The sequence below is a fragment of the Macrotis lagotis genome, chromosome 1, assembly GCF_037893015.1.
Source record: "Macrotis lagotis isolate mMagLag1 chromosome 1, bilby.v1.9.chrom.fasta, whole genome shotgun sequence".
Classification (NCBI taxonomy): Eukaryota; Metazoa; Chordata; class Mammalia; order Peramelemorphia; family Peramelidae; genus Macrotis; species Macrotis lagotis.
Genome location: NC_133658.1, coordinates 51,049,558 through 51,074,519, shown reverse-complemented (window position 1 = coordinate 51,074,519; position 24,962 = coordinate 51,049,558). Strand labels below are relative to the sequence as shown.

General features: G+C 36.9%; 1 protein-coding gene and 1 long non-coding RNA gene across 7 annotated transcripts in view; both read left to right on the top strand.

Moving 5' to 3' along the window:
• Positions 1–24,962, top strand: part of SPG7 (SPG7 matrix AAA peptidase subunit, paraplegin) — an 89,961-nt gene that overhangs the window by 38,993 nt on the left and 26,006 nt on the right. For all 6 annotated transcript variants that reach the window (XM_074200946.1, XM_074200959.1, XM_074200953.1 and 3 more), the window contains 5 exons: positions 5,059–5,198; positions 8,161–8,263; positions 9,296–9,421; positions 10,609–10,771; positions 11,221–11,394. In XM_074200946.1, coding sequence (XP_074057047.1) covers positions 5,059–5,198; positions 8,161–8,263; positions 9,296–9,421; positions 10,609–10,771; positions 11,221–11,394 — 706 coding nt within the window. The remainder of the gene's footprint in view (positions 1–5,058; positions 5,199–8,160; positions 8,264–9,295; positions 9,422–10,608; positions 10,772–11,220; positions 11,395–24,962) is intronic.
• LOC141498058 (uncharacterized) lies at positions 11,401–24,883 on the top strand. Its single transcript, XR_012471533.1, has 2 exons — positions 11,401–11,719; positions 12,447–24,883. It is a non-coding gene; the product is annotated as an uncharacterized LOC141498058 (long non-coding RNA).

Sequence of the window (24,962 nt, the reverse complement as noted above, 5' to 3'; positions counted from 1 at the left end):
TCTTTCCTTCTCTGTACTGAACATCCTAAATTCCTTCAGCTGAACTTAAGAATCTTCACTGCCCCAGCTTGCTTTGATTCATCTCTGGATTATGACTCTCAGAATTGAACCAGGGCCTTATACAAAAGAATTCACTTTGCTTGCTCTGGTTCTAGAACCTTGACCTCTCGAGATATTGCTGAAGACTCCATTTGCTTTTTTGGCTACCACATCACTCAATTGATGCTCATTGAGCTTTTAATCTATACGAATTAATCTAGTAATAAGTGATGTAGGAATTCAGAGGAAGAGATGCCTTGAGGGGAAGTACTAGCATTTGAATATGATAATTTGAGGCACAATCTTTGCTTTGGGTCCTTGACAAAGTTATAACACAGAGGGATTATTTCTGACTAGCTTTTTTATACCAAGAAGCTAGAATGACTCTTTATTTCAGTGTTTCAGATCATTCACTTAGCACAGTGCTAGCTGTGTCATTAAAATATGTAACAATTTATTAGTTTGTCTGATTACATCTGTCTGTCCGATAGCATAGTGACTTAGATGAAGAGACAATGCTGCCAGAATGACAACTATTGTCTCTGATGTTTCAAAAAGAAATCTCATTGCAATGAAGATCAAGGTTCAATGTAAATAGAATATTATTTTTTCCAATTAAAGATAATTTTCAACATTCATTTTTTTTTTTTGCAAGGAAATGGGGTTAAAGTTTCTTGCCCAGGATCACACAGCTAAGTGAGTATTAAGTTCCTGAGGTCAGTTTTTTAATTCAGGTCCTCCTGACTCCAGGGCCCAGCATGCTCTCTTTACAACGCCACCTAGCTGCCCTTCAACATTCATTTTTTTATAAGATTTTGGGTTCCAAAGTTTTCTTCCTCTCTCTCATCTTCCCTCACTAATATGACAAGCAATCTGGCATAGGTTATACATGTGCAATCATATGAAACATATTTTCACATTAATCATGTTGTGAAAAAAGAAACAGCAAAAGGAAAAACAGACAAAAACAAAGAAAGTGAAAATAGTATGTCTTGATTTGCATGCAGATTCCATCAGATCTTTTTCTGAATGTGGATCATATTTTCTGTCATGAGTCTTATGGAATTGTTTTGGATCATTGTATTTCTGAGAAGAGCTAAGTCAATTGTAGCTTATCATGGCCCAATGATATTTTTTTTTACTGTGTACAGTGTTCTCCTGGTTCTACTCACTTAGCTTCAACACTGACTGCTCATCATTTTTATTTTTTTATTTTTATTTTTTTTTAGACTTTTTTTCAAGGCAATGGGGTTAAGTGGCTTGCCCAAGGCCACACAGCTAGGTTAATTATTAAGTATTTGAGGCTGGATTTGAACCCAGGTACTCCTGACTCCAAGGATGATGCTCTATTCACTGTGCCACCTAGCCACCCCAGCTTATCATTTTTAAAAACAATTCCCCAGTTGATGGACATTTCCTCAGTTTCTAATATTTTGCTACCAAGAAAAGAGCTGGTCTAAGTATTTTGTGCATGTGGGTCCTTTCTCTCTTATATGATGTCTTTGAATAAGGATCTAGCAATGGTCTTACAGAATCAAAGGGTATGTGCAGTTTTATTGCCTTTTGGGTACAATTCCAAATTATTTTCCAGAATGTTCTCAAAATGTTCTCCAGAATGTCTGAGGTTGAATTTGAACTCGGGTCTTCCTGACTCCAGGTTCTGTTCTCTATCCACTGCACCACCTAGTTGACCCTAAAGAGGAAGACTTTTAGTGTGTGTGCAGAATCTTGACATTGCAAGCAGATAATTTGATTCAGAAAAGTGCTTTGTCAATTGGGGAACTATCACTGATATTAGTTGAATGATCTTGAAAGTGATTTATGCTTTCCCCTTAAAAGTTTCTTTTTCCCCTGGGTTGTTATTCATTGTAATGAATAATTCTTGTTCATATACTCAACTCACTACCATTCGTATATATGGGAATAAAATGAATAGCTCCCTTTGATTTTCATAAACAAACGAATTTAGGTGCCCTTGTAGGAATTCTGCCTGGTTTTGACCCACTCTTAAATAACTTACTCATTTCAAATTATATGTTAATTAAAGTATCTGTTTACTGAATTGGAATTTACTGAATTGGAAAGCCTTTGGGGCCCAAAATAATTTTGCACTAGGAAATTTCCCTTTCTTCTCTCTCCCAGTAGAATTTATTGTGTCTTTGCGAAAATTAGGTTGCGATATAAATCTGCATAAGGAACATATACTTGGAAGTATCAATTTTAAATGACCACCTCAGGATGGAAAAATCTTAGAATACTATTTCTTTATAATGTTGTTGATAGCATTCTGTGGAAGTCAAGTTAGATTTTGTCCTGCAATTCCCACATTTTGTGTGCCTTTATTATCTTCCTACTGATCTTTTTGTATTTCCCCAACATCGGAAAAAGGGGGGTGCTTACATACTTATCTTTTGATATCTAAAAAAAATGTAATTTTAATTTTTTTTTTTTTTTTTAGGTTTTTGCAAGGCAAATGGGGTTAAGTGGCTTGTCCAAGGCCACACAGCTAGGTAGTTATTAAGTGTCTGAGACCAGATTTGAACCCAGGTACTCCTGACTCCAGGGCAGGTGCTTTATCCACTACACCACCTAGCCGCCCCTAATTTTAAATATTAACATAACAACACAGTAGGGTGGTTACTTTTTTTAAAATTTGATACCAGGACTTTTTATATCACTAAGGCCAAAAGTACATTGGTCACTAACTTGCCGGGTCCCAATATTGATCAGCATGGAAACTTTGACTTATTCCATTTTGTTTTTTCACCTGGCCCTCCTTAGGCAAGCTGGTGACCCTCTTCTTCTAGGTTCACATTTATGTTGGATTTGGTGTGGACAGCTGTTTTTCCTTCTTTCCTTTTTTTGAGAAGGAAGAGGATTTGAGTTTTCTTCCACAAAATGACTAATATAGAAATATGCTTTACATGATTGCACCTATATCAGATTGCTTACTGTCTCAGGGAGAGGGATTGGTGGGAGGAAAGGATAAAGTTTGAAGCTCAGATATTAAAAAAAAATCTGAATGTCTCCTACATCTACATATTCAGAACTGGCATCACCAACCACCTATCTTTTGGACATTTCAGGTTGAATAACCTGTAGGTTTCTTAAATTAAGAGTATCCAAAATAGATTTCATTATCAAGCTATCCCTTCTCCTGAACTTCATTATTTATTTGTCTAGGGTACCCTCATCCTTCTAGTAATATAGATTCACATTCCTGGTTTCATTCTCTACTCTTTTCTCCTTTTTACTTCATATATCCCAATAGTTGCTATATTATCATTTCTGCCTTTATGTATTTCTCATGTGCCACCCCTTCTGTCTGCTTTACAGCTAGTATTCTGTTTCAGACCTTCATCTCTTTCTTCTAAATTGCTGGCCTTCTTCTTGGTGTTCCATCCCAGTTCCTTATCCAAAGGACTTAGCCAAAGTTACTTTACTAAAGCATAAGCCTAGCCATGTCACCATAGCTTCCAGTAACTCCTTAATACCAACATATCTGAAATTCTCTCCCTGGCACTAAACAAGACTGTCTTTTTCTACCTTTCTAATTTTCTTATTTTCTGCTCGGGGGGTACCCTGTGATCCAGCCATAATGACCTACTTACTATTCTTTAAACTTGTTTCATCTCAGCATCTGTCTATTCACTGTTCCTAGAAGGCTCTTCTTGTTACCTCCTAACCTTAGAATCCCTAATTTCCTTTTTTTTTTTTTTTAATTTTAATTTTTGCAAGGCAGTGGGGTTAACTGACTTGCCTCAGGTCACATAGCTAGGTAATTATTAAGTGTCTGAGACTGAATTTGAACTCAGGTCCTCCTGACTCCCGGGCTGGTACTCTATCCACTGTGCCACCTAGCTGCCCCCCTGATTTCCTTTAAGACTCAGATCAAGTGCTATCTGCTCTACTAAGATTTTCCTGGTCCCTTCCATTTGCTAATATCATTTTCTCTGAGATATTTTTTATTTTTCTTGTATTTTGTGAAGGTAGGCACTGTTTTTGAATAGTGTATTGCCTTTGTATTCCTAATACATAGCACGATGTACAGCATATAATAAACACTTAATAAATTCTTTTTGATTGAGTGAAATAGAAGATAAGATTGGATATGATGAAGCAAAGGGTCTTAGGTAAATTTTCTAGGGGGAGAACATTGTAGCTGCCTACAAATAATTGAAGAGTAAAAATTTCAGAGTAAAGATTTTTATGCAGGTATTCAAGGAATGGAATTTAGAATAATAGAAACAACAAAAACCTCCATTGACAGGAATCCTGAGGAGAATGGAAATAGTTTGAATAATTAAATTTTGAAGGCTAAGTAGAGATTCCTTCTTCACAGTCCCAGGTAGATGAAACAGAACTCCAGTCACAGAACTGGAAGGAAGTTGGAAAACCCTCTGGAAACAGAGCCCCAGTTTAGTGAAGTCTCCCAAAGTCACAAAAGTAGTAAATGATAGAATTACTGTTAGAACTTAGATCTAATTCCATGTTCAGAGCTCATTCTGCTTTGTCTTGTTGCCTCTCATTGTGGCAGTTTTTTTTCTGGAATGTGATAATATGCTTTCTTAATGCCTCAATAATTAGAGAATGTTGAACATAATATTTTCAAGTTTGAGACCTCATTTTGCTGTATAAAGTTGTGGATGTTACAGAAATTAGGCAGTGTTTATATTAAGCTCAAGATATGAGATTTAAAAATAAGCTTCTTCATAATATCAGCTTCTTTTCATTTAATCTTTCTTGCAACAGTGGAATCTTTCTGCTGGGTTAATGGGAAAAGGAAGGAGGGTATTCATCTGATACAGTACTTTTGTCAATTGTATTTTCCTATAGTTGATTCAAGGTATCAATGTGATCTTTTGAGTTTGAAATAATGAAAAGATCTGTGATGTTCCACATAAGCTTGACCATTCAGGTGATGGAATAAACAGTGCCAGTAGATTTATAGGATTCTGTCAAGTCTTTTGGGTTTGGATCTCTTTCACATCACCAGCCTCCTCTGCTTTGTATCCCCAGCGATTTACCTTGATGTACCGGATGCAAGTTGCAAATATTGACAAGTTTGAAGAAAAGCTACGAGCAGCTGAAGATGAACTGAACATTGAAAGCAAAGACAGGATTCCAGTGTCCTACAAACGAACAGGCTTCTTTGGAAAGTATGATTGTGGCCTCAGTGTTTCTCATGACTGCTCTAAGTAGGTCAGGTTCATTTCTACTAAGTCAGGATAACGTGAGGGAGCAAGAAACCCCCAAAGAGCTTTGAAACTAACTTGAATTGGTAATCTCAAGGGCACTTATATAACAATGTAGTTCCTTGTGGCAACAGTAATTAAATGTATTCAAGAAATATTTAAATATTAGAAAGCAGGAGATCTCTAACTTGGCTTGAAATAGTTTAGTATTTTCCAATTTTTATGACTTAGTAATTCATTAAATTTGTAACATTGTCAGTTTCTCACAAAGAAGAGCCTTCAAAGTGTGGAAATGAAGGTCAAATGAAAACTTTACTGTGTTGTTAGCAAAAATTCCAAAGAGATTGAGTTGGTTGGAGTTAAGTCCTGCAACCTGATGATTTCATTCATAGAGATAGATGGAATCAGAGAAACCAAATTTAGTCAAGTGAATTTGGATTTTGTTCATCAAAGCAGTTATAGGATTTTAGGGTCCTAGATTTAGAGCCAGCAGGGATATATCATTCAACTCTTTTATTCTATAGATGAGGAAACTGAGGCTTAGAGAGATGAAATGACTTGCCCAGTATCACATGGTACTAATAACAAATTTGGGATTTGAACTTAGGTTTCTGGCTTGATGCTCAGACATAGATTTGGTATTAATTTAAAACCCTGGGAGGTCATTTTAAGAATAAGACACAGTGTCGGGGAAATCCAGTATTCTGGTCACATTTATATAACTGTTAACCTTGACAGCCAGTAGACCTTTATTGAAAAAAAAATTACTGAGAGACTGAAAGTTTTGGGTTTTACCATAGAAATATTCCAGGCATAAAGAAAGAAGAAAGAGAAAATAGTCTTATTGGATATGGAGCGGTTAGCTATTTATTCAGAGCTTGTTATAGACCATACAAGTAGAAAAGTCAAAGAAACCTTCCTTGGGAGAGAGGGAGGGAGGAAGAAGGGGGAGGGAAGGCAAAGAGGAAAAATACATTTCTTAATTGCTTCCCATGTGCCAGACATTATAAATCCTGGGAGAAACAAAGGCAAAGAGGGTATCTTCTAATGGGGGAAGAAAACATATAAAAATGAATTGAAAAGGGCACAGGTTTGGGGAGCATGGTTTGAAGTCAGGAAAAGGGATCAGGAGGGGAATGAAGACAGACTGGCCTTGGGCCCCTCAAAAGGATGGTGTTTGAACAGGAACTCAATGATGAGAGAAGGGAGATGGGCCTTATGGAGGGAGATTCTGTAGTAAGAATGCCACAGGGTGGTGGGATGTTTCCAATGAGGAAACCTGCTGTGCTGAGGGAAGTTGCAGCATTAGCCAATAGTAAAGGCATAATTTTGTGGTTCAAAATGTTAGTAATAGGGCCAGGAAGTGGATGAAATGACTGGAGACAACACAGGGCTGATGGAAAGATAGGATGGTTCTTAGGGTACAATAGCAAAACCAGTGGCATGGGTAGGAAAGGAGAGCCTGCTGGGGTCTGGGACTGAGGAGATGAAGAACATTTCCTGTAGGTTCATTGATAGGGAAAAGATCTAGTCAAATTTTTTTCCCCATATGCTGATATTCCAGTTATTTTGGCAGTTGCAGTGTTTTTTTATAATTCGTTTTAAATGAACAACCCATTTTTCATAATAAAATTTATTACCATGAAGTAACTAACACAGTAATCTCCACAACTCCATTTTAAATCCCTAAGTTAAGAATTACTTTGTTAGAAAAAAGCCCTTTTAAAAAAAAGAAAAAACCCTTTTCCACATGTGTACAGTAAATCATTCCACAGTAGGATCCACATAATTGTCTTTTCAGTTTTTCAACATGTAGAGCTTGATAGACAATTCTTAAATCTAAGTTTACTCCTTTCGCTTATTCAGTCAGATTTAAAAATGGAATTGCTTCATTAGAAATATACCAAACCTTTCTTAATCAGACATGCAAAAATATTTTTTATTGAGTAATACTCTGGCAGCATGCCCTGAGCCATGGAAAAGAAACCACAACAACAGCAAAAACACCACTTTGGAAGGAGTTATGTCACCTCCTATTTCAAAATGCTGTGGCTGATTAGCAGTGGTGCTTCACACAGGGGCCTTGTGTGGCCAGACTTTGTCTCACTGGAATCCCAGTCTCTGACTTTTTTTTCCTGACCTCTTTTTTTTTTTAGGTTTTTGCAAGGCAAATGGGGTTAAGTGGCTTGCCCAAGGCCACACAGCTAGGTAATTATTAAGTGTCTGAGACCGGATTTGAACCCAGGTACTCCTGACTCTAGGGCCAGTGCTTTGTACACTGCGACACCTAGCTGCCCCATTTCTTGACCTCTTTCTTTCCTTACTGGTACTAAAAAAGTTCTTGGCTTCCCACGGAATGAAAGAATGGAAATTTGCCTGGTGTTTAGATTCCCTGTGTTCTTCAGTTATCTTATTCAGGGTCTTTTGGTCCCATGTGGTCCTGAAAACCATATTTCTTTAAGAAACTTAAGGATTTCTGGTTCTGACAAGGGTGAAAAAGATGTAGGAGATTCCTGCTATGCTCTTTATCCTTTTTTAAGTGAACATTTGATCCTGTGGCTTGAATCGTTTCTGCACATCATCTAGAATACCTTATGTATACTCATATTCACTTTAAATAATTTGATGAATATATGGAATAACTAGATTTCGTTTGTAGCACAAACTGCCTTAGAGAATGCATTCATTAAGCTGAAACCTTGTATGGTGCAGTTTGAAATTTTGCTTATATGTTAAAACATGAGTTTAAAAATGAAAACTTTTCTAAGAGACTAATCAATAGGAATTGGATAGGAAAGACTTCCATTCCTGACATTTTTTTTTCTTTAAAGCCTCAAATAATTTTCAGAGTGTCAAAGGGCTGCCCACTATTTGTTGATTGATTACTTTGTTTCATTTGTAATGGTGCCTTTTTTGTTCTTTTTAGTGCACTCTATGCCCTGGGAATGACAGCTGTAGGTGTGGCCATATTATGGTGCATTTTCCGCCTTGCTGGGATGACAGGAAGGGAAGGGGGATTCAGTGCTTTTGTAAGTTGCATAATTCATATTCACTTGTATTTATAACCTCAAAACTTGTCTCTGTTTCTTCTTTCCCAGATGTTGCAATGTAAATAAAAAATGAAAATGAATTGATGGCAAAGATCATGTCTTGAGTAATTTCTAATTCTGATAGGGTGACTGGAGGTTAAATATTAACTAGTTTTCACTCAAACCCCTGATTCCTCCCTTGAATGTCTGAGCTAAGTCATTCACTATGTAATATAGTCTTTCTAATCAGAAGTAGTTTTGAATTACATATTTATTTGTTTCTTCTGTGAGCTCAGGAACAAAGAAGCATTTTAGCCACAAATATCTATTTTTCAGATCCAGTTCTTTAGATTTTTGGAATCCCTTTAACTCTGCTGCTCTTGATTTTAACTTAGCTATTTTTCTGACAATTCCTACAGTCTTCTTCCTTAGTTTCTACATTTTTATTGTTATCAATGACACTTAAAACTCTCAAGATTCTATATAGTCTTCTTATGGACAACCAAAATGGGACTTTTGGGTTGGATTGCTGCTATGCAAACAAAATCTAAATCCAAAGCAAATGATTAATTTAAATGCATTCCTATAGATTGAAGTATAGTTTGGCTTAAGAGTAAGGGTGGAGGAGGCCCTATAAGCTGAGTATGTGAGATAATTCACAAGTCATTTTTTCACACTGGCAGTCATAAGTAACAACTTTTTGAAGCATGTAGGAAGAGTCTGAAAATTGCTGTTGGTGCTACCAATCAGTCACATTTCTTAATTGCTAGTTATATTAAACACCGATTCTTTTCCATATATAATTGAAAAACATTTCTTTTCATATTGTCTCTGTCCTTAATTGGTTCTGCTCTTTGTTATAGGACACTCTGGACAGAGACAATACTAATATGGGAAAGAAATTAGTCTATGGACATGTAAGAGGTGAACAGAAGGGTGAATAGACCAAAGGTCATGTGATGACATACTGTTTCTTTTCTCTGTAAGACTTATTCTTTCAAAATTGCATGTTTTATTTTTTTTTAATCATAGAACCAACTGAAAATGGCTCGCTTCACTGTTGTGGATGGAAAGCTTGGGAAGGGGATCAGCTTTAAAGATGTAGCAGGAATGCATGAAGCCAAATTAGAAGTCAAGGAATTTGTGGATTATCTAAAGGTGAGAACCAAAAATTTTGAGGCAGAAAGAGAGCTGAAAGTATAGAAGCAGTCTAAAAACCTTTCTTGAGGTCTCTTGATTAACCATTTCAGTCACCTTTGAGTTTTGGTAACCTAAGTAAGCAGAAGGAGAGGCATTCTAGTTTTCCCAGAAGAAAACTTTACATCCGGGTTAATGTTCTATAGAATAAGCATCATCTCCAGAAGTGGAATTCCACTGTAAAAACCCCAAACTATCTGTATTGTATATCAGTAAAATTCAGTTAATTTTTTTATTACCATCTCCTTTCTCTTTTCTTTTATTTATTTATTTTTTTTAAATTTAAGGCACTGGAGTTAAGTGACTTACCCAAGGTCACACATACTAATGTCTGAGGCCAGATTTGAACTCAAGTGCTCCAGACTCCTAGGCTGATGCTCTATCCACTCTACCACCTAGCTGTCCCTCCTTCCTCTTTTCATTGAGACGCAATGGGTACTTACTGAATATGCCAGATACACTTTGCTAAGGAGTTAGGCAAGCAAACTAAATTTGCCTAATTTAGGCCCTTGATGCTCTGGCAAGTCACACCATACTAGCAATTCTTACTCTGAAGCTACTTTGTTGAACATTTTTTCCAGTTTGAGTTTACAGCCATCAGATTTCCAGGTAAGGAAATAAATTAGTTGATGAATGTTGCACTGTTAATGATCAAGGTTTTCCCAGAAGAAAAATTAGATAATGTCCCTCTCTTCCTTTTTCTTTTTCTTTTTCTTTTTCTTTTTCTTTTTCTTTTTTTTTTTTTGCAAGGCAAATGGGGTTAAGTGGCTTGCCCAAGGCCACACAGCTAGGTAATTATTAAGTGTCTGAGACCGGATTTGAACCCAGGAACTCCTGACTCCAGGGCCGGTGCTTATCCACTGTGTCACCTAGCCACCCCTCTCTCTTCCTTCTTTGCAGAAGTGAGAGATTGTGGCTGTGAAACATTGCATTCATTGTTAGATCTGTGCATGTCTTGGATTTTTTTTGTACAAGGAATAACTTGCTGAGTGGGGAAAAGAGAAGAGATATATTTAGAAGTGAAGGTGATGTAAAAACAAAAGGGATCAGTAAAAAAAGAAGAAAAAGAGCCTCTTAGTACTATTTCTCTAAAAGATTATTTGAAATCCCAAATGACTATGCTCATATAACATGTATTCTACCTCTAGAGTCCAGAGCGCTTCCTCCAGCTTGGTGCCAAAGTCCCAAAAGGAGCTTTATTGCTTGGACCCCCAGGATGTGGAAAGACTTTGTTGGCTAAGGCAGTAGCTACAGAAGCTCAAGTGCCATTCTTGGCAATGGCTGGCTCAGAGTTTGTGGAAGTGATAGGAGGTGAGGCATAAGCAAAGTGTTCATATATTGGGGGAGGGGGGAGTTGTTACAGCTTTGAAGTACTGCCCCAGTTGGTAAAGGAAAAATTGAACCTGTTTCTGAGTTCTTCTTGCTTTGTACTTCTTACTTCTTCACATGCAAAATTAGTGAAGAGTTGGGGAAGAAGTAGAGAAAGAAAATCGAAATACTATAGCTTTAAATTAAAATAATTCATTTTAGATAATCATGTTATTAAAATGAATAGTTTTTACTTAATGTCAATAGGCTGACAAGTAATGAGCTCTGTAGTTTGGTTTGAAATGAATAATAAATATATCTATAGTTGTCTATAGCTATATAATGGCATTCTGTTGGAGTTTGGAAATTCTTATTGTAAGTATGCCTTCTCTGGAAGGAGAAGATGATGGTATTATTTCTTAATATTTTCTAATTTCCTGTGTTCTTCTCAGGTCTTGGAGCTGCTCGAGTCCGAAGCCTGTTTAGAGAAGCCCAGAATAGGGCACCATGTATTGTGTACATTGATGAAATTGATGCTGTGGGCAAGAAACGCTCTACCACCATGTCTGGTTTCTCCAACACTGAGGAAGAGCAGACTTTAAACCAGCTTTTGGTTGAAATGGATGGTTAGTATGCTGCTGGCCCTGGGATTAACTTTCTGGTTCATCTGAAAGACAGTCTCTTCTCTCTTGTAGCAAATAGTTTTATATAGATAAAGTTTTTAGTTTTGAATCAACAGTGTCTACTACCCTTCTCAAGGATAGGATGCCACATGATGCTCCAGTGGGATTCAGGAAGAAAATACCAGATCTGAGGAGAGAAGTCCAGCTGATGACCATACTTGTGGTCACCAGCTGTCTTTGCTGTTTTCCTTCTTCCTGGCAGCATTGTGTGTGGAGCCACCACCTGTCTTTTCAGTAATCCTTCCTAGGCAGATGGGCTGATAGATAGGTAAGTAGGTGGACCAAAAGTCATTCCTCATCTAGCCCTAGCCTCTTTCCCATCTTTACCCAGTATTTTTGGGACTAGAAAGTCATTTTCTGCTTGGCTTCTTCCATTACCCCCTATTTAGAGGAAGAATCAAAACAAAGAAAGTCTTTGAAGGAGCAGGGCAGGCCAAGCTATGACAGAAGTGAACAGTAAGTAGCAAGAGGCAGGAGGCTAGAGGCATATTAGCAAGCACAGAATTCTCTTGGATCAATCAACAAATATTGTGCTAAAATCTAGAAATACAAGAATCATAAATAAAATCATCGCTTCTTACAAGGACCTTACATTCTCAGATCTTCCAAGATTCCTTACCAACCCACACTCCCTCAGCCCCCAAAAGAAAAACATTGGAGGGATAGCTTGGAAATAAATGCAGAAGTTTATCAATTACCAAGAAACATAGTCTCTCTAAGCAGTTTGTTATTTGATCTGCTGCTGCCCCTTTCTCACTATTTGGAACATCCACCCACATGGACCTGGCTCCTGCCCTCTAGAGACCCATTTCCCTCCCTACCCACAAACAGCATCAGGTAAGCTAGAACTTCGATGGTCAAATTTCATTGCAAAGCTTTGCATAATTATAATTGTTGAATGAGATTAAAAATTGAGTATCATGATTTAGGAAGTACAGTCAGTAATGTACTTCTTCTATTTTCATTTGCCTACCTTTGTTGATTGTCTTTGTTAGATTTGGTGGAATCGTAAAATATGAACTTTGGAAAGAATCTCATCAGTCATCGGGTCCAACTTACACATGAAAAGGACACCCACTCTTAGCCCACCCAGTTACTTACTGGTCATCTAGCTTCTGCTTAAAGACCTTCAAGGAGACACAGTCTATTACCTCTCTGGACAGATCATTATCCTTTTGGACAGTTTTAGTTGACAGAAAGTCTTCCATTTTGTCAAGGCTAAATTTGCCTCTGAAGCTTTTGCCTATCATTGCTTTTCTATTGTCTGTGGCCAAACAGAACAATTTAATCCTTCCTTCTCCATATACTGCCTTCAGACACATTAAAGACAGTTATCATATTCTTCCTCTTCCCCCCCCACTCCCATCTTCTCTCTAACCTAAATATGCAAGTTCCTTAAACTAATCTGTATAAAAAATGGAGTTCCTAGCTGCCCTCCTCAAGAAAATCTCTGCTTTATTAATATTATTCATAAATCTTGTTACCAGAATTCAACATAACTCTTAAGATTGGGACTGTTATTTCCTTAGTCTTTGAAGCTGATACCAAGTCTTAAAATAAACCAAACTTAGAAACAAACATTTGAATGCCCGTATTATAAAGTGTAAAAGAAAAATTGCAAAAAATAATTAAATATTTAATCATATTGCTCTCACTAAAATTCTTTGGATAAAAATAGAACCAAAAAGAGTTTTACTCCATTAATAAAGAAAATATCTTCTTTTGAAGTATTTATTTCATAATTATTTTCTCTTTTTTAAGTTTCCTTTTTTGTGGAAGCTGTATAATATACATACTATATTAATATAGTAACATATATAATTTACAAACCAGCATACATATATTATCATTTATTCATTTATTTCTGAGTTTTGCAAGTCAGTAGGGCTAAGTAACTTGCTCATGGTCACACAGTTAGGTAATTATCAAATGCATGGATTTGAATTCAGGTCCCCCAGACTCCAGGGTCAGTGCTCTACCACTGCACCATCTAGCTGCCCCCCCAACATACATATATTGTAAGTGCCTTTGGAAAAAATTTTTCACCTCATGTTCATGATAAAAAAAATTTGTATGCTCTTAAATTTCATCCTTTTCCATATATCCAACTGATAGAGAGTGTTTATCTCTTTATTGGTCTGTGATATTACCCTTTATGTCTAAATCCTGTTCCCATTTCCCATAACTCATGAGTTATGATTCTATGCCTAGCTTTTGCTGTATTTCCAGTTTTCCTGGTGGATTATTATAGTCATTTACTACTGTTCCTTTTGTACCTATTCTAATCCACTGGTCCATTACTCTTTCTTTTTTTCTTTTTTTTTTTTTTAAGGTTTTTGCAAGGCAATGGGGTTAAGTGGCTTGCCCAAGGCCGCACAGCTAGGTCTGAGGCCTGTTTTGAACTGGGGTACTCCTGACTCTTGGGCTCTATTCACTGTGCCACCTAGCCACTCCCCATTACTCTTTCTTAACCAGTACCAGACAGTTTTGGTGATTGCTGCTTCATAGCTATATTGAATAGTAGTGGTGATAATGGGCATCCTTGTTTCATCCTTGAACTTTTTGGAAGTGCTCCTAGTTTATCCCTATTACATATTGCTGATGGTTTTAGATAGATACTGCTTTTTTTTTTTAGATTTTTCAAGGCAGTAGGGTTAAGTGGCTTGCCCAAGGCCACACAGCTAGGTAATTATTAAGTGTCTGAGGCCGGATTTGAACTCAGGTACTCCTGACTCCAAGGCCAGTGCTCTATCCACTGCGCCAACTAGCCGCCCCTATACTGCTTATTTTTTTAAAAAATATTTTATTTGCTTTCCAGTTATATATAAAAGTAGTTTCTACCTATCATTTTTTGTAAGGTTTTGAATTTTATACTTTTCCCCCCTCCCCCCTCAGAAGGCAGTATGATAATCTTTATATTGATTCCATGCTATATACATTGATTGAAATTGAATGTGTTGAGAAAGAAATCATATCCTTAAGGAGAAAATAAAATATTAGAGATGATACTGCTAATTATTTTAACGAAAACTCCATTTATTCTTAGATTGTATAGGTTTTTTTTAATAGGAATGAATGTTGTATTTTGTCAAAGACTTTTTCAGCTTCTATTGAGATAATCATATAATTTCTATTGGTTTTGTAACTGATTTGTTCAATTATGTTGAGAGTTTTCCTAATATCAAACCATTTCTACTTAGTATAAATCCTTTCTGATAAAACATTTTTTACTTATGGTGTTCATGATGAAAAACAAATTGTTTCTCTCTGTTTGGCGGGTAGACAGTCATACAGTAGCTTTTTTTATTTAAATACTGGCCTCATATCTGTCATTGTTGCTTTTAGAGTAAGGAGTCAGTTGTCTTCAAATAATATCTGAAAGACTTCCTTTTAAGTAATGATTTGATTAGCAAATTAAGCTTCCTGATAATTCCTTCAATATTCATTGACATATAGTAGGAAAAATAAGTATTGATACAACTTAAATCCCCTTAAATATCAGTTGATCTTATATAAATGGAATTATATTCCAGCCCCCTCTCCTCACCGAGACTACTAGATTACTTCCTTTCTTCTAAATGTAAAAGAGTGTGTATAAACCAAGATTTCTCAGGAGTTGCCAGGATGAGCAAATGAGTAGGAACACTTTGTTGTTTAGTCTAATGGTTTTGTCTTCCTTTGGGACTTTTGGCCCATTAGAAAGGGATACAGCTTACAAGTAGAAACATTAGCATTATTTCCCACTTTGCCAGGTTGAACAGCATTTTTGATTTCCTGACCACAGTCATTAGTTAAGTAAACCAACCATGATCAACATGTCTGTACATCATCTCCAAATTTATTTATTTTTAATAAGCAACCTGTTTCATGAATTCTAGATATGTATTCAATGACACAAAGTAGATGGTTACACAGTAAATAAAAGTTTTTTCTGCCTATTTCATGTACTATTTAGTAGAAGATAACAGAATTGTCTTTTTTTTTTTCCTTAGGTTTTTGCAAGGCAATGGGGTTAAGTGGCTTGCCCAAGGCCACACAGCTAGGTAATTATTAGGTGTCTGAGACCGGATTTGAACTCAGGTACTCCTGACTCCAGGGCCGGTGCTCTATCCACTGTGCCACCTAGCTGCCCCCAAATTGTCTTCTTTTTATAAGTGATATATTTAAATAATATTTTAAATTTAAAGAAAAGGTTTCTGAAGTGACTTTTTTCTTCTTTTTTGAGATGTCTCAGTGTAGATAGTTTACTCACATTTCACCAATATTGGACAACTCTCCTGTTGTTCTTGTGAACAAGACAAAGATGTGTATTTGATAGTAGTTCAGTTAATTGGGTATGCAGTTCAACCCAAAGAATACTCATTTATGTGTTGGTAATGTCAATTTGGAGAAGATTTTCTGATGGAATACCCCAGAGAATCTATGATTGCTTCTGTTCTGAATTTTTCATAAGTGAACATGATGAAATTTTAGATGATAATGTTTTGTTACATTTTCATAACACAAAACTAAGATAGCTGATACATTGAATGACAGGAAAGTTAGAATTAAAAAATATTAGCAGATAAGTCCCAGAAAAGTTACTTAGAAAAGTTACATAGGGGGCAGCTAGGTGGCACAGTGGATAGAGCACCGGCCCTGGAGTCAGGAGTACCTGAGTTCAAATAAGCCTCAGATACTTAATAATTCCCTAACTCTTATGGCCTTGGGCAAGCCACTTAACCCCATTTGCCTTGCAAAAACCTTTAAAAATAAAAGTTACATAGAGAGAAAGTATCAGAGATCAGACTTGAACCTACATCTTCCTGAGACCAAATTAATTTTCTACCTGCAATTTCAGAGACAGAGAAGGGAATGTGTAGCCCATGGGCCATGAGGCCCTTAAAATCGTTTGACCTGACACTACTATAGCAGCTGTAGGCAGAAATTGATATTCACTAAATCTAGAAGCTTTTTGGGGGTGAATTAATTAAATGTTTCACCAGATATAGCAGGCTAATTTTTAAGTTGATAATTTTGTGTGGCCTGTGAATGATTTTATAAATAGCCAATTGGTCCTTGGCAGAAAAAAGGTTCCCCATACTTCAGTTTATCCTGCTGCCTTTACTAGGTTGAGTCTAATAGGATGAAATTTAATGAGAGATTAATGGTTTAAATTTTTTCAATTAAAAACTTGTTTTTCCTTCCCCAAAGGAAAAGAAAAAAAACCAAAATGTTTGTAGCATATTCATAATGAAGCACACAGATTCCCATATTTACTTTGACCAAAAAAACCTGTTTCATTCTGCACTGGGACTATCACCTTTCCCAGAGGAAAGTTGCTTACTTCCTCATCCTCGGCCCTCTGGAATCATGATTGGAATTAGTCTTTCAAAGTTATTTGACTTTACCATATTGTTATTGTATGATTTGTTCTCTTGAATCTATTCATTTTGCCTTGTATCAATTCATACAAGTCTTCCTAGGTTTCTTAGAAATTTGGGGAGGGGGGACAGCTAGGTGGCACAGTGGATAAAGCACTGGCTCTGGAGTCAGGAGTACCTGGGTTCAAATCTGGTCTCAGACACTTAATAATTACCTAGCTGTGTGGCCTTGGGCAAGCCACTTAACCCCATTTGCCTTGCAAAAACCTAAAAAAAGAAAAGAAATTTGGGGAGAAATTTGGTTTTTTAAAATTTTTCTTTGATTTTGCAAGACAATGGGGTTAAGTGACTTAACCAAGCTCACACAGCTAGGCAGTTATTAAGTGTCTGAGGCTGGATTTTGAATTCAGATTCTGACTAACTCCAGGGCCAGTGCTCTATCCACTGTGCCACCTAGCTGCCCCTACACTTGGTTTGTTTTTTTTTTAAATCACTTTCACATGGACAGTTTGGTACAGATGTTGATAGAAGTTCATCCACAAGGTCTGAGAGTTTTAGTGGTTCCCAGGCTCATTCTGGTTCTCTGGTATGTTTTCAGTGTCCCACAATTTGTGGGCCCATCTAGTCCCATAATGCTTTGAGGAGATTTGTGTTCAGAAGGAGAAAGGTGATCTCACCACTTGTTTTTGCCTTCTCTTACTGCATCTGCAGTTTTGGACATCTTTAGGAGGCTGCAGAATATCTATCTGGAGGAGGGCAGCAAGGGCAGTGAAGGGCTGGGATTTGCGGTACAATGAATTGGTACTAGTTTCCCTGCAGAAGGAAAAAAATAGGTGAGGGAAATGATAGCTTTTTTCCAGTAAGATTTCTTTTATTTGGGTCCCAAATCATGCCTCAAAAGGCCTCTGCCACCAGGAAAGTTGCATCTCTTGGATTGTTATTGTGAACCTAAACCAAGTGTTAATATTATTAAGTATTTACATGATGATTTCTACCTTTGCTCCTGAAGACCAGCTTTCTTAACTATCTCTCATTACTTCTAACTACCAGTTAATTGATAACTATTAAAAATCTTCGGTTTATACCTTGGATGATCACTAGTTTAATAATCAAGTTCTGTTATATAAGAAAGCCAGTGTTTTACTTCATGAATAGTGAGATCCCAAAGAACTGAATATAGAATGATTCCTGTAAATGATGATAAATAGAAAAGTCTCTATGGTTTAAGCATTATGGATCAAGAAGCGTCCTCAGATGAGAACTAGCTCCCCTCTTTGATGATAATGTTTGGCCTTTGTTCTCAAAGAAGAACATGACATCAGGGAGGTGATTCCATGACAAGCAAGTGAATTAGACTTGAGTGAGGAATAGGAGGTGCTGTGCTAAGTCACCAGTCTCATTTTCTCCTCTAGAGCCATCTGGATCTAGTGATCAGATAGAGTCAACTAGAGATGGCCCTGCATGTGAGGCAGTCAGGGTTAAGTGACTTGTCCAAGCTAGTAGGTATCAAGTGTCTGAGGGCACAGTTGTTCTCCTGACTCCAAGACCAATGCTCTATCTACTGTGCCACCTAGCTCCCCTCAGAAATACCAGTATAAAATGTACTCTCCTTGTCTTCTGACTCTTAGTAAATCCACTAGTTCCCCATACCACACCAGAATTAGAATTAGAATTCCCACTAGACCTCTTTCTTCTAGACCCCCTCTATTAAATTTAAATGTAATTATTAGTATTTATTAAGTATCACTTGCTTGATTGGTATTATAACTGAAATACCTCTATAACTTGTTAATAAGGCTTTATTTATAAAAATGCTTTAAGGTTTTCAAAGTGCCTCATCTACATTTCTCTTTGAATCTCACAGCAACCCTTTGATGCAGCAAGATAAGTATTATTTTCATTTGACAGAGAAGCATGTTAAGACTCAGTGAGATTAAGTGATTTATCAAGTTCCCTAGACAAGCAAATTGGTATATCCTTGTTTTGAACAAAGATCTTCTGAGACAGTCTTTTTCTTGCTTGTATACATGTGCTTACTTAAAAAGACAGTTGGCTCTTATCTGGGGGATGGGTCACAGTAGCAGAGAGAAAAGAGTCATAGAGGTCCTGCTTGTTAAGCTCCCAGGAAAAGCTCAGTGAAGACTTTAAAGTAATCCTGGGAATGATAAAGTTGTGATAAACATCGAAGTCTATATCTGGAACACAAACAACTGCTCATAGCAAACTTGACTAGACATTTAATGATAGAAGAATTAGATGTTAATAGGCAAGTTGAACCACTATACTCATCCCTGCTTTCAGAAAATTTTCATTTTTCATTTTCTACCTAAAAGAATAAATATTTAAGACATAAGAACTGTATTGAACTAATTTGTCACCAGGAGCATAATTGACCTAGTTTATCAGAGATTGAACTAGACCTTTGAGGTTTCTTCCAGCTCTGAGAGTCTGGCATTCTCTCAGGTGGGCAACCTAAATGGCACTCAAAAGGCTATTTATTGCCTTTTAATATTGAACTGGCTGAACAATCAGAATATTCATTTTACTCTTTTACCTTTACTTTTTTTTTACTTTCCCTCTTACTGACAAGCCTCAGATAGATAGATGAATTGACCAAATTAACTCCTCTATCTAAGGCAAAAGGCAAAGTTTTAGCTGCTTCTCTAGTATCATTGTTAGCCTTGAACAAGTCTAGTTTTACCTATTTCAAATGTAGCTCCCCAAAATATGAAAGAAATCATTCATTTGTCCTTGTTTTTTGTTTTTTAATTTGGACAATAATAAACCTTTCTATACTCAGGTTACTTCTTGTGCTTCAGAAAACTCAACAAGCCATAGGCCCTGACCTGCTAGTAGCCAAGTCAGGCCCTGCAAGCTAAGAATTTTTTTTACAAAATAAAGTTTTATTGTATTTAAAAATTTAATAAAAAGACCCTTTAGGATCAGAATTTAACCTAGGAAATGTCCATCTTGATGGTAGAAACTTGTATCACTTTTTGGAAGGGGGGAAGGCAAAAGATAAAAATAAAATGTCCCCTGCCCTAAAGCAATTTTCATTTTTTTCCTGAGAAGGAAATTACATAAATAATTAAACACAAAATAACATATGATTGATGATGAATGAGAGAGAGTGGGCAGTCAAGGTTGACACCATACCTAGAAGAATGATGAAAAGATTAGGGAAATTCTAAATAAGCATGGTTTTTGGGGGGATGATGGTGAATTCCATTTTGGACATGTTGAGTAGTGAAAGGAAAAATTTTGTAGGAAGGAGGAAGAAGAAGAAATACTATGTTAGGACTTGAATGTAAAAATCTGGTTCTTTTGTGAACCCCAGATGTCTGAAATCACCCCCTTTTCTGAGTCTTCTCAGTTCTATAAAATGAGGGAATTGAATTAGATCTCTAAAGTTCCTTTCAATTTTTAATCCTTTTCTTTTGATGAAGATACTCCCTTAATGTAGGAAAATAATAATGGAACGATATGACCCTAAATTACAATTAGAGGATTAGAAGGATTGGTATAAACTTTTTTTTTTTTAAGTTTTTGCAAGGCAGTGGGGTTAAGTGGCTTGTTCAAGGCCACACAGCTAGGTAATTATTAAGTGTCCGAGGCTGGATTTGAACTCAGGTACTCCTGACTCCAGGGCCAGTGCTCTATCCACTGTGCCACCTAGCCGCCCTGCTATAAACTTTTACTGTAGAAATCTCTCCAGGAGTAATGAGTGAGTCCAAGCTCAAATTACTAGCTCTCTGGTCTGAGTGTCAGAAAGGTAAGGATCATTTATGTTGTGTGATCATGTAAAAGTTTATACAAATTGAAAATGTGAATCTATATTGATGCTCTGCTGGGACAGTTTGAATAAGCTCACATAAAGTGCATCATATCTTTAATACGGAATTCTTGGCAGAACTGGTGAAAGTGCTACATTAAGCCTTTGGAAGCAGCTTGACTGTTTTTAAAGATCTGTCAGCAAGTCTGTAATCTCCATGGTGAGATCAGCTGGATATGGACATAAACAAGGATGCTTGCAGATTTGAAATTTGTCAACTTTGACATGGAATTCCAAGAATAGTTGTATTAGATGACCTTGGTCTATTTGGAAACTTAAATAGCATTGCAGGTTCATGATTAAAATGAGAAAATCCTTTTATATTACAATTAAGAAGGGAAAATCGTTAAATTTTTGTTACTCAACTGGGCAGTTTCCTTATTCAAAAATCCCTTTCTTCCCCTTCTTAGCCATATAATTAAAGTTTGGGGGGTTTGTTGTTGTTTTAACTGAAGCTGGTTTTGTTTCTTAGCTCTGGCTCTTATTAGGGATTTCTACATTAGTCACTGTTCGCTGTGCCTTCTCTTCAGGTCTTTCCATAGCCACTACCATAACTGCTTGCTCTTTTGCACTTCAGTAATAGAGAAGTCTGCATTGGACCTCTTCTATTTACTTTTTTTTTAATTCTTTTTTTTAAGTTCTTATTTTGAGTTTTACAATTTTTCCCCCATCTCACTTCCCTCCCCCCACCACAGAAAGCAATTTGCCAGTCTTTACATTGTTTCCATGTTGTACATTGATCCAAATTGGGTTTGATGAGAGAGAAATCACATCGCCAAAGAAGAAACATAAAGTACAAGAGATAACAAGATCCAACAATAAGATAGCAGTTTTTTCTTTTCTAATTAAAGGGAAGAGTCCTTGAACTTTGTTCAAACTCCATGGTCCTTTATCTGGACATATGACATTCTCCATTGCAGTCAGCCTCAAACTGTCCCTGATTATTGCACTGATGAAATAAGCATGTCCATCAAGGTTGATCATCACCCCCATGTACAGGGTGTACAGCGTTCCTCTGGTTCTGCTCATCTCACTCAGCATCAGTTCATGCAAATCCCTCCAGGCTTCCCTGAAATCCCGTCCCTCCTGGTTTCTAATAGAACAATAGTGTTCCCTGTCGTACATATACCACAGTTTGCTAAGCCACTCCCCAATGGAAAGACATTCATTTAATTTCCAATTTTTTGCCACCACAAACAGGGCTGCTATGAATATTTTTGTACAAGTGATGTTTTTACCCTTTCCCCCCCCCATCTCTTCAGGGTATAGACCCTTCTCTGTACTTTTTTTTCTGAAAATTTCTAATTTTACTACATTCCTTCAAAGTGTCAAATTGGTGAGTACATTGTGAAGGTTATGCCAGAGTTTTTTGGCCCACCTCTTAGAGGTGTGCAGTATTGCAGGGTTTTTTTGGGATGAGAAAAAAATCTCCTCGTTTCTATTTGGAGGCACTTCTGTGGCAGAGGTTAGCCCAGTGCTAACTCACTTGTCCATTTTCAGCTCAAACACTTGAACTTTGGTCAGGGAAAGTCACCCTGCACTAGGACCTCAGGTAGTAAGTCTAAGATAGCTTTGTTTCTCTGAGAGACTCAGAGTAGGTTCATAAGCCTAATAGCCTCTGTAAGTTATGGTGACTTGTTTGAAAGGGAGTTGACTGGGCCAGTCCTTCCTCAAACCCAGGCTAAAAATAGCCTCTGAAATATGTCCTCCATCTCTTGGGATACATCTTATATGACTACATTTTTCTACATATGACAGTAGACTACAGAAGAAAAGGGGAGAAAAAAACCCTGGAAAACATGGCCTCAGGAATATGCAGAATGTGTAGGTCAAACTGACCCGCAGTTTTGCTTTGAAGGAGAGGGTCCAAATTGGAGAGTTTTTGCTCACTTTGTATAGCATTGCAAACATCCCTCTTCCAAATAAGTCATCAGTGACCATTGCCAGACCCTTTGCTGGGCTCTAATCTGGTTTGCTTTAATAACTAAAAATCCTGCCCTGACCTTTGAGGATATATGGACAGTCTCTGCCATCAAGAAGCTTCCATTATAATGCCAGAATAGATAGCACATGAAGGGGACCAGAAAAGTGGGGTGTGGGAAATGGAAGTACCTGCAGGGGTTAGCGGTGCTGGGTGGATGGGGCCAAATTCCTAGTTAAAAAAAAGAATTGGGGTTGATGTGGATCTTTCCTGGAAAAACTCACCATTGGGAGAAAGGCTGCCATGGGGAAAAAGGCTTCAGTGATTTTATTGGTCTTTTTTGAAATTAATATTTATTCCTCATACCCCATGTGTTTTGAAGTTTTTTGTATGCCTGTACTGTTTTGTTTTAATCATGATATCATATAATTGCATGGCTTTATTGTTCCCGAAGCACCTTCACCTACATTCTCATTTGATCCTCATAATTATCCAGTGAGACATGCAGAACATGTATCATCCCCACATTACAGATAATAAAACTGAGGCTCACTGAGGTTATATGAGTTGCTTAAGAGTCACCCAACTAGTAATTGGAGGAGACAGAACTATAATTGAGGTCTTCCTTCTGTGAGGTCAGTGTTCTTTCTACTTTGACCATGTTTTCTGTTTTACCATCTGTGGTTTTTTCCAAAATCTTGGCTACTTGTTTAAATGATATATTTTAAAAATTCTGTGCTCACTGGCTTGACCTCTTTAGAGGAGAAACATTTCAGAACCTAAGATAAATACTGGCCTAGATTCCTGAGGGAAAATGATAGAATCATTCTCAGAGGTCTGTTAAAGTACACTAGATTTCTATCTATCTGATAGTTATAGGCCCCACCTAGAGGGCAGGGAAATGAACTGATTATCTCCTAGGGCTTTCTCCCATGCCCATACCCTTTGATTTCCTGGATCTGTGGGTATTTGATTCTGCTTTAGAATACTCTGCCTTACAAGTGGAACACAGTGGCTGAAATAAGACATTTGTACTCTGTCTGAGACTTTTGGTTTTTTGTTTATATAAGTCATTCTAATTTTAATTAAGATGGGGTTTTTTTTATCAAAAGTACAAGAATTTATTTTTGTATCTTTAAGATCTTGTAGTATGAATAAAACTTAAGTCTCATGTGACTGACATCCTTCCAGTTTCTCCTTGGGTACCAGACCAAACAGTACTGAGGTTTCTCATCTCTTAGAATTTGAGAGGGTTTGTGATCCAAGATGGGAACACATTTGGGAATAAGCCACCCTATCCTATTACTTATGTAGAGGCAAAACCACTCTCAGAGGATGATTAGCTCCTCTCCGTGAGAATCTCTTGTTCCTGCAATTCCTGTGCTGGGAATCTGCAGGCCTGTGACTCATCCAAGCACGTGGACCAGATAGAACTCTCCACTTGGAAAGCTGTGGCAGCTTCCAGTTTGGCTGCTAGTGAGAAAGCAGAATTGAGTTTTGTTGACGTCCATCTGTTGAGAGGCAGAAATATGCTTGAAGATAGCAGGGTTTGTTTGTTTAATTATCTCTGTAATATGAGCTTCCTTCTCTCTGGTGAAATGGCCTGATAGGTAATTTTAAAGGCTGATTTTTTTTTTTAAGTATCAACTGAGCTTTATTGTTTAAAAAGACAGGGTCAGTGAATTTTAATAGTATTCATTAGTGATTTTTCCATGAACTCTCTTTTACAATTCTTTCCTAAGAAGCCCTGTGCCTGAAAAACCATTGCTATCTGACCAAATGTAATAAAATACTGCAGATGGTGCAAATAAAAAGTCACTTTAGGCAATGGAAAACCATTGTATGAAGATAGAGGAAAATAGAAAATGCTCCATAGATCCTTAGGTTAAACAGTGCAGTAAAACTATCTCTCTTGTTAAGCATTTATGTGCAACCTAAATCCCTCCAAGGAGTATTGTCTAGAACTTAGAACTGGTTACTGTGAAGCATATTACTGACTTGGATTTGTGACTACCCCTCTGACACAGTCTTGCCTTAGGTGATAAAAGTAGTTGAATATTTGTTTGTCAAAATTGTTTGGATAAAAGGTAATAACTCGATTCAGGATGCTCATTGTCTCTATGTTAGACCTCTTTAGAAAATTCCTGCCTGGCTCTGTATTCTGAATCTTCTGCTGAAAAACAAAACAAAACAGAAACAAACTTTTATACATTGCTTTAAAAGTTTTACAAAGTCAGCTTTATCTTTTTTTTTTTGTCATGGATGCCTCTTTAGACAGGATGAAAGAGGGATGTGTGTGTGTGTGTGTGTGTGTGTGTTTGTAAATAAAGATGATATAAAACCAAAAGATAATAATAAATAAATAAATAAATCTTCTCTTCTGCTCTTTCAACAG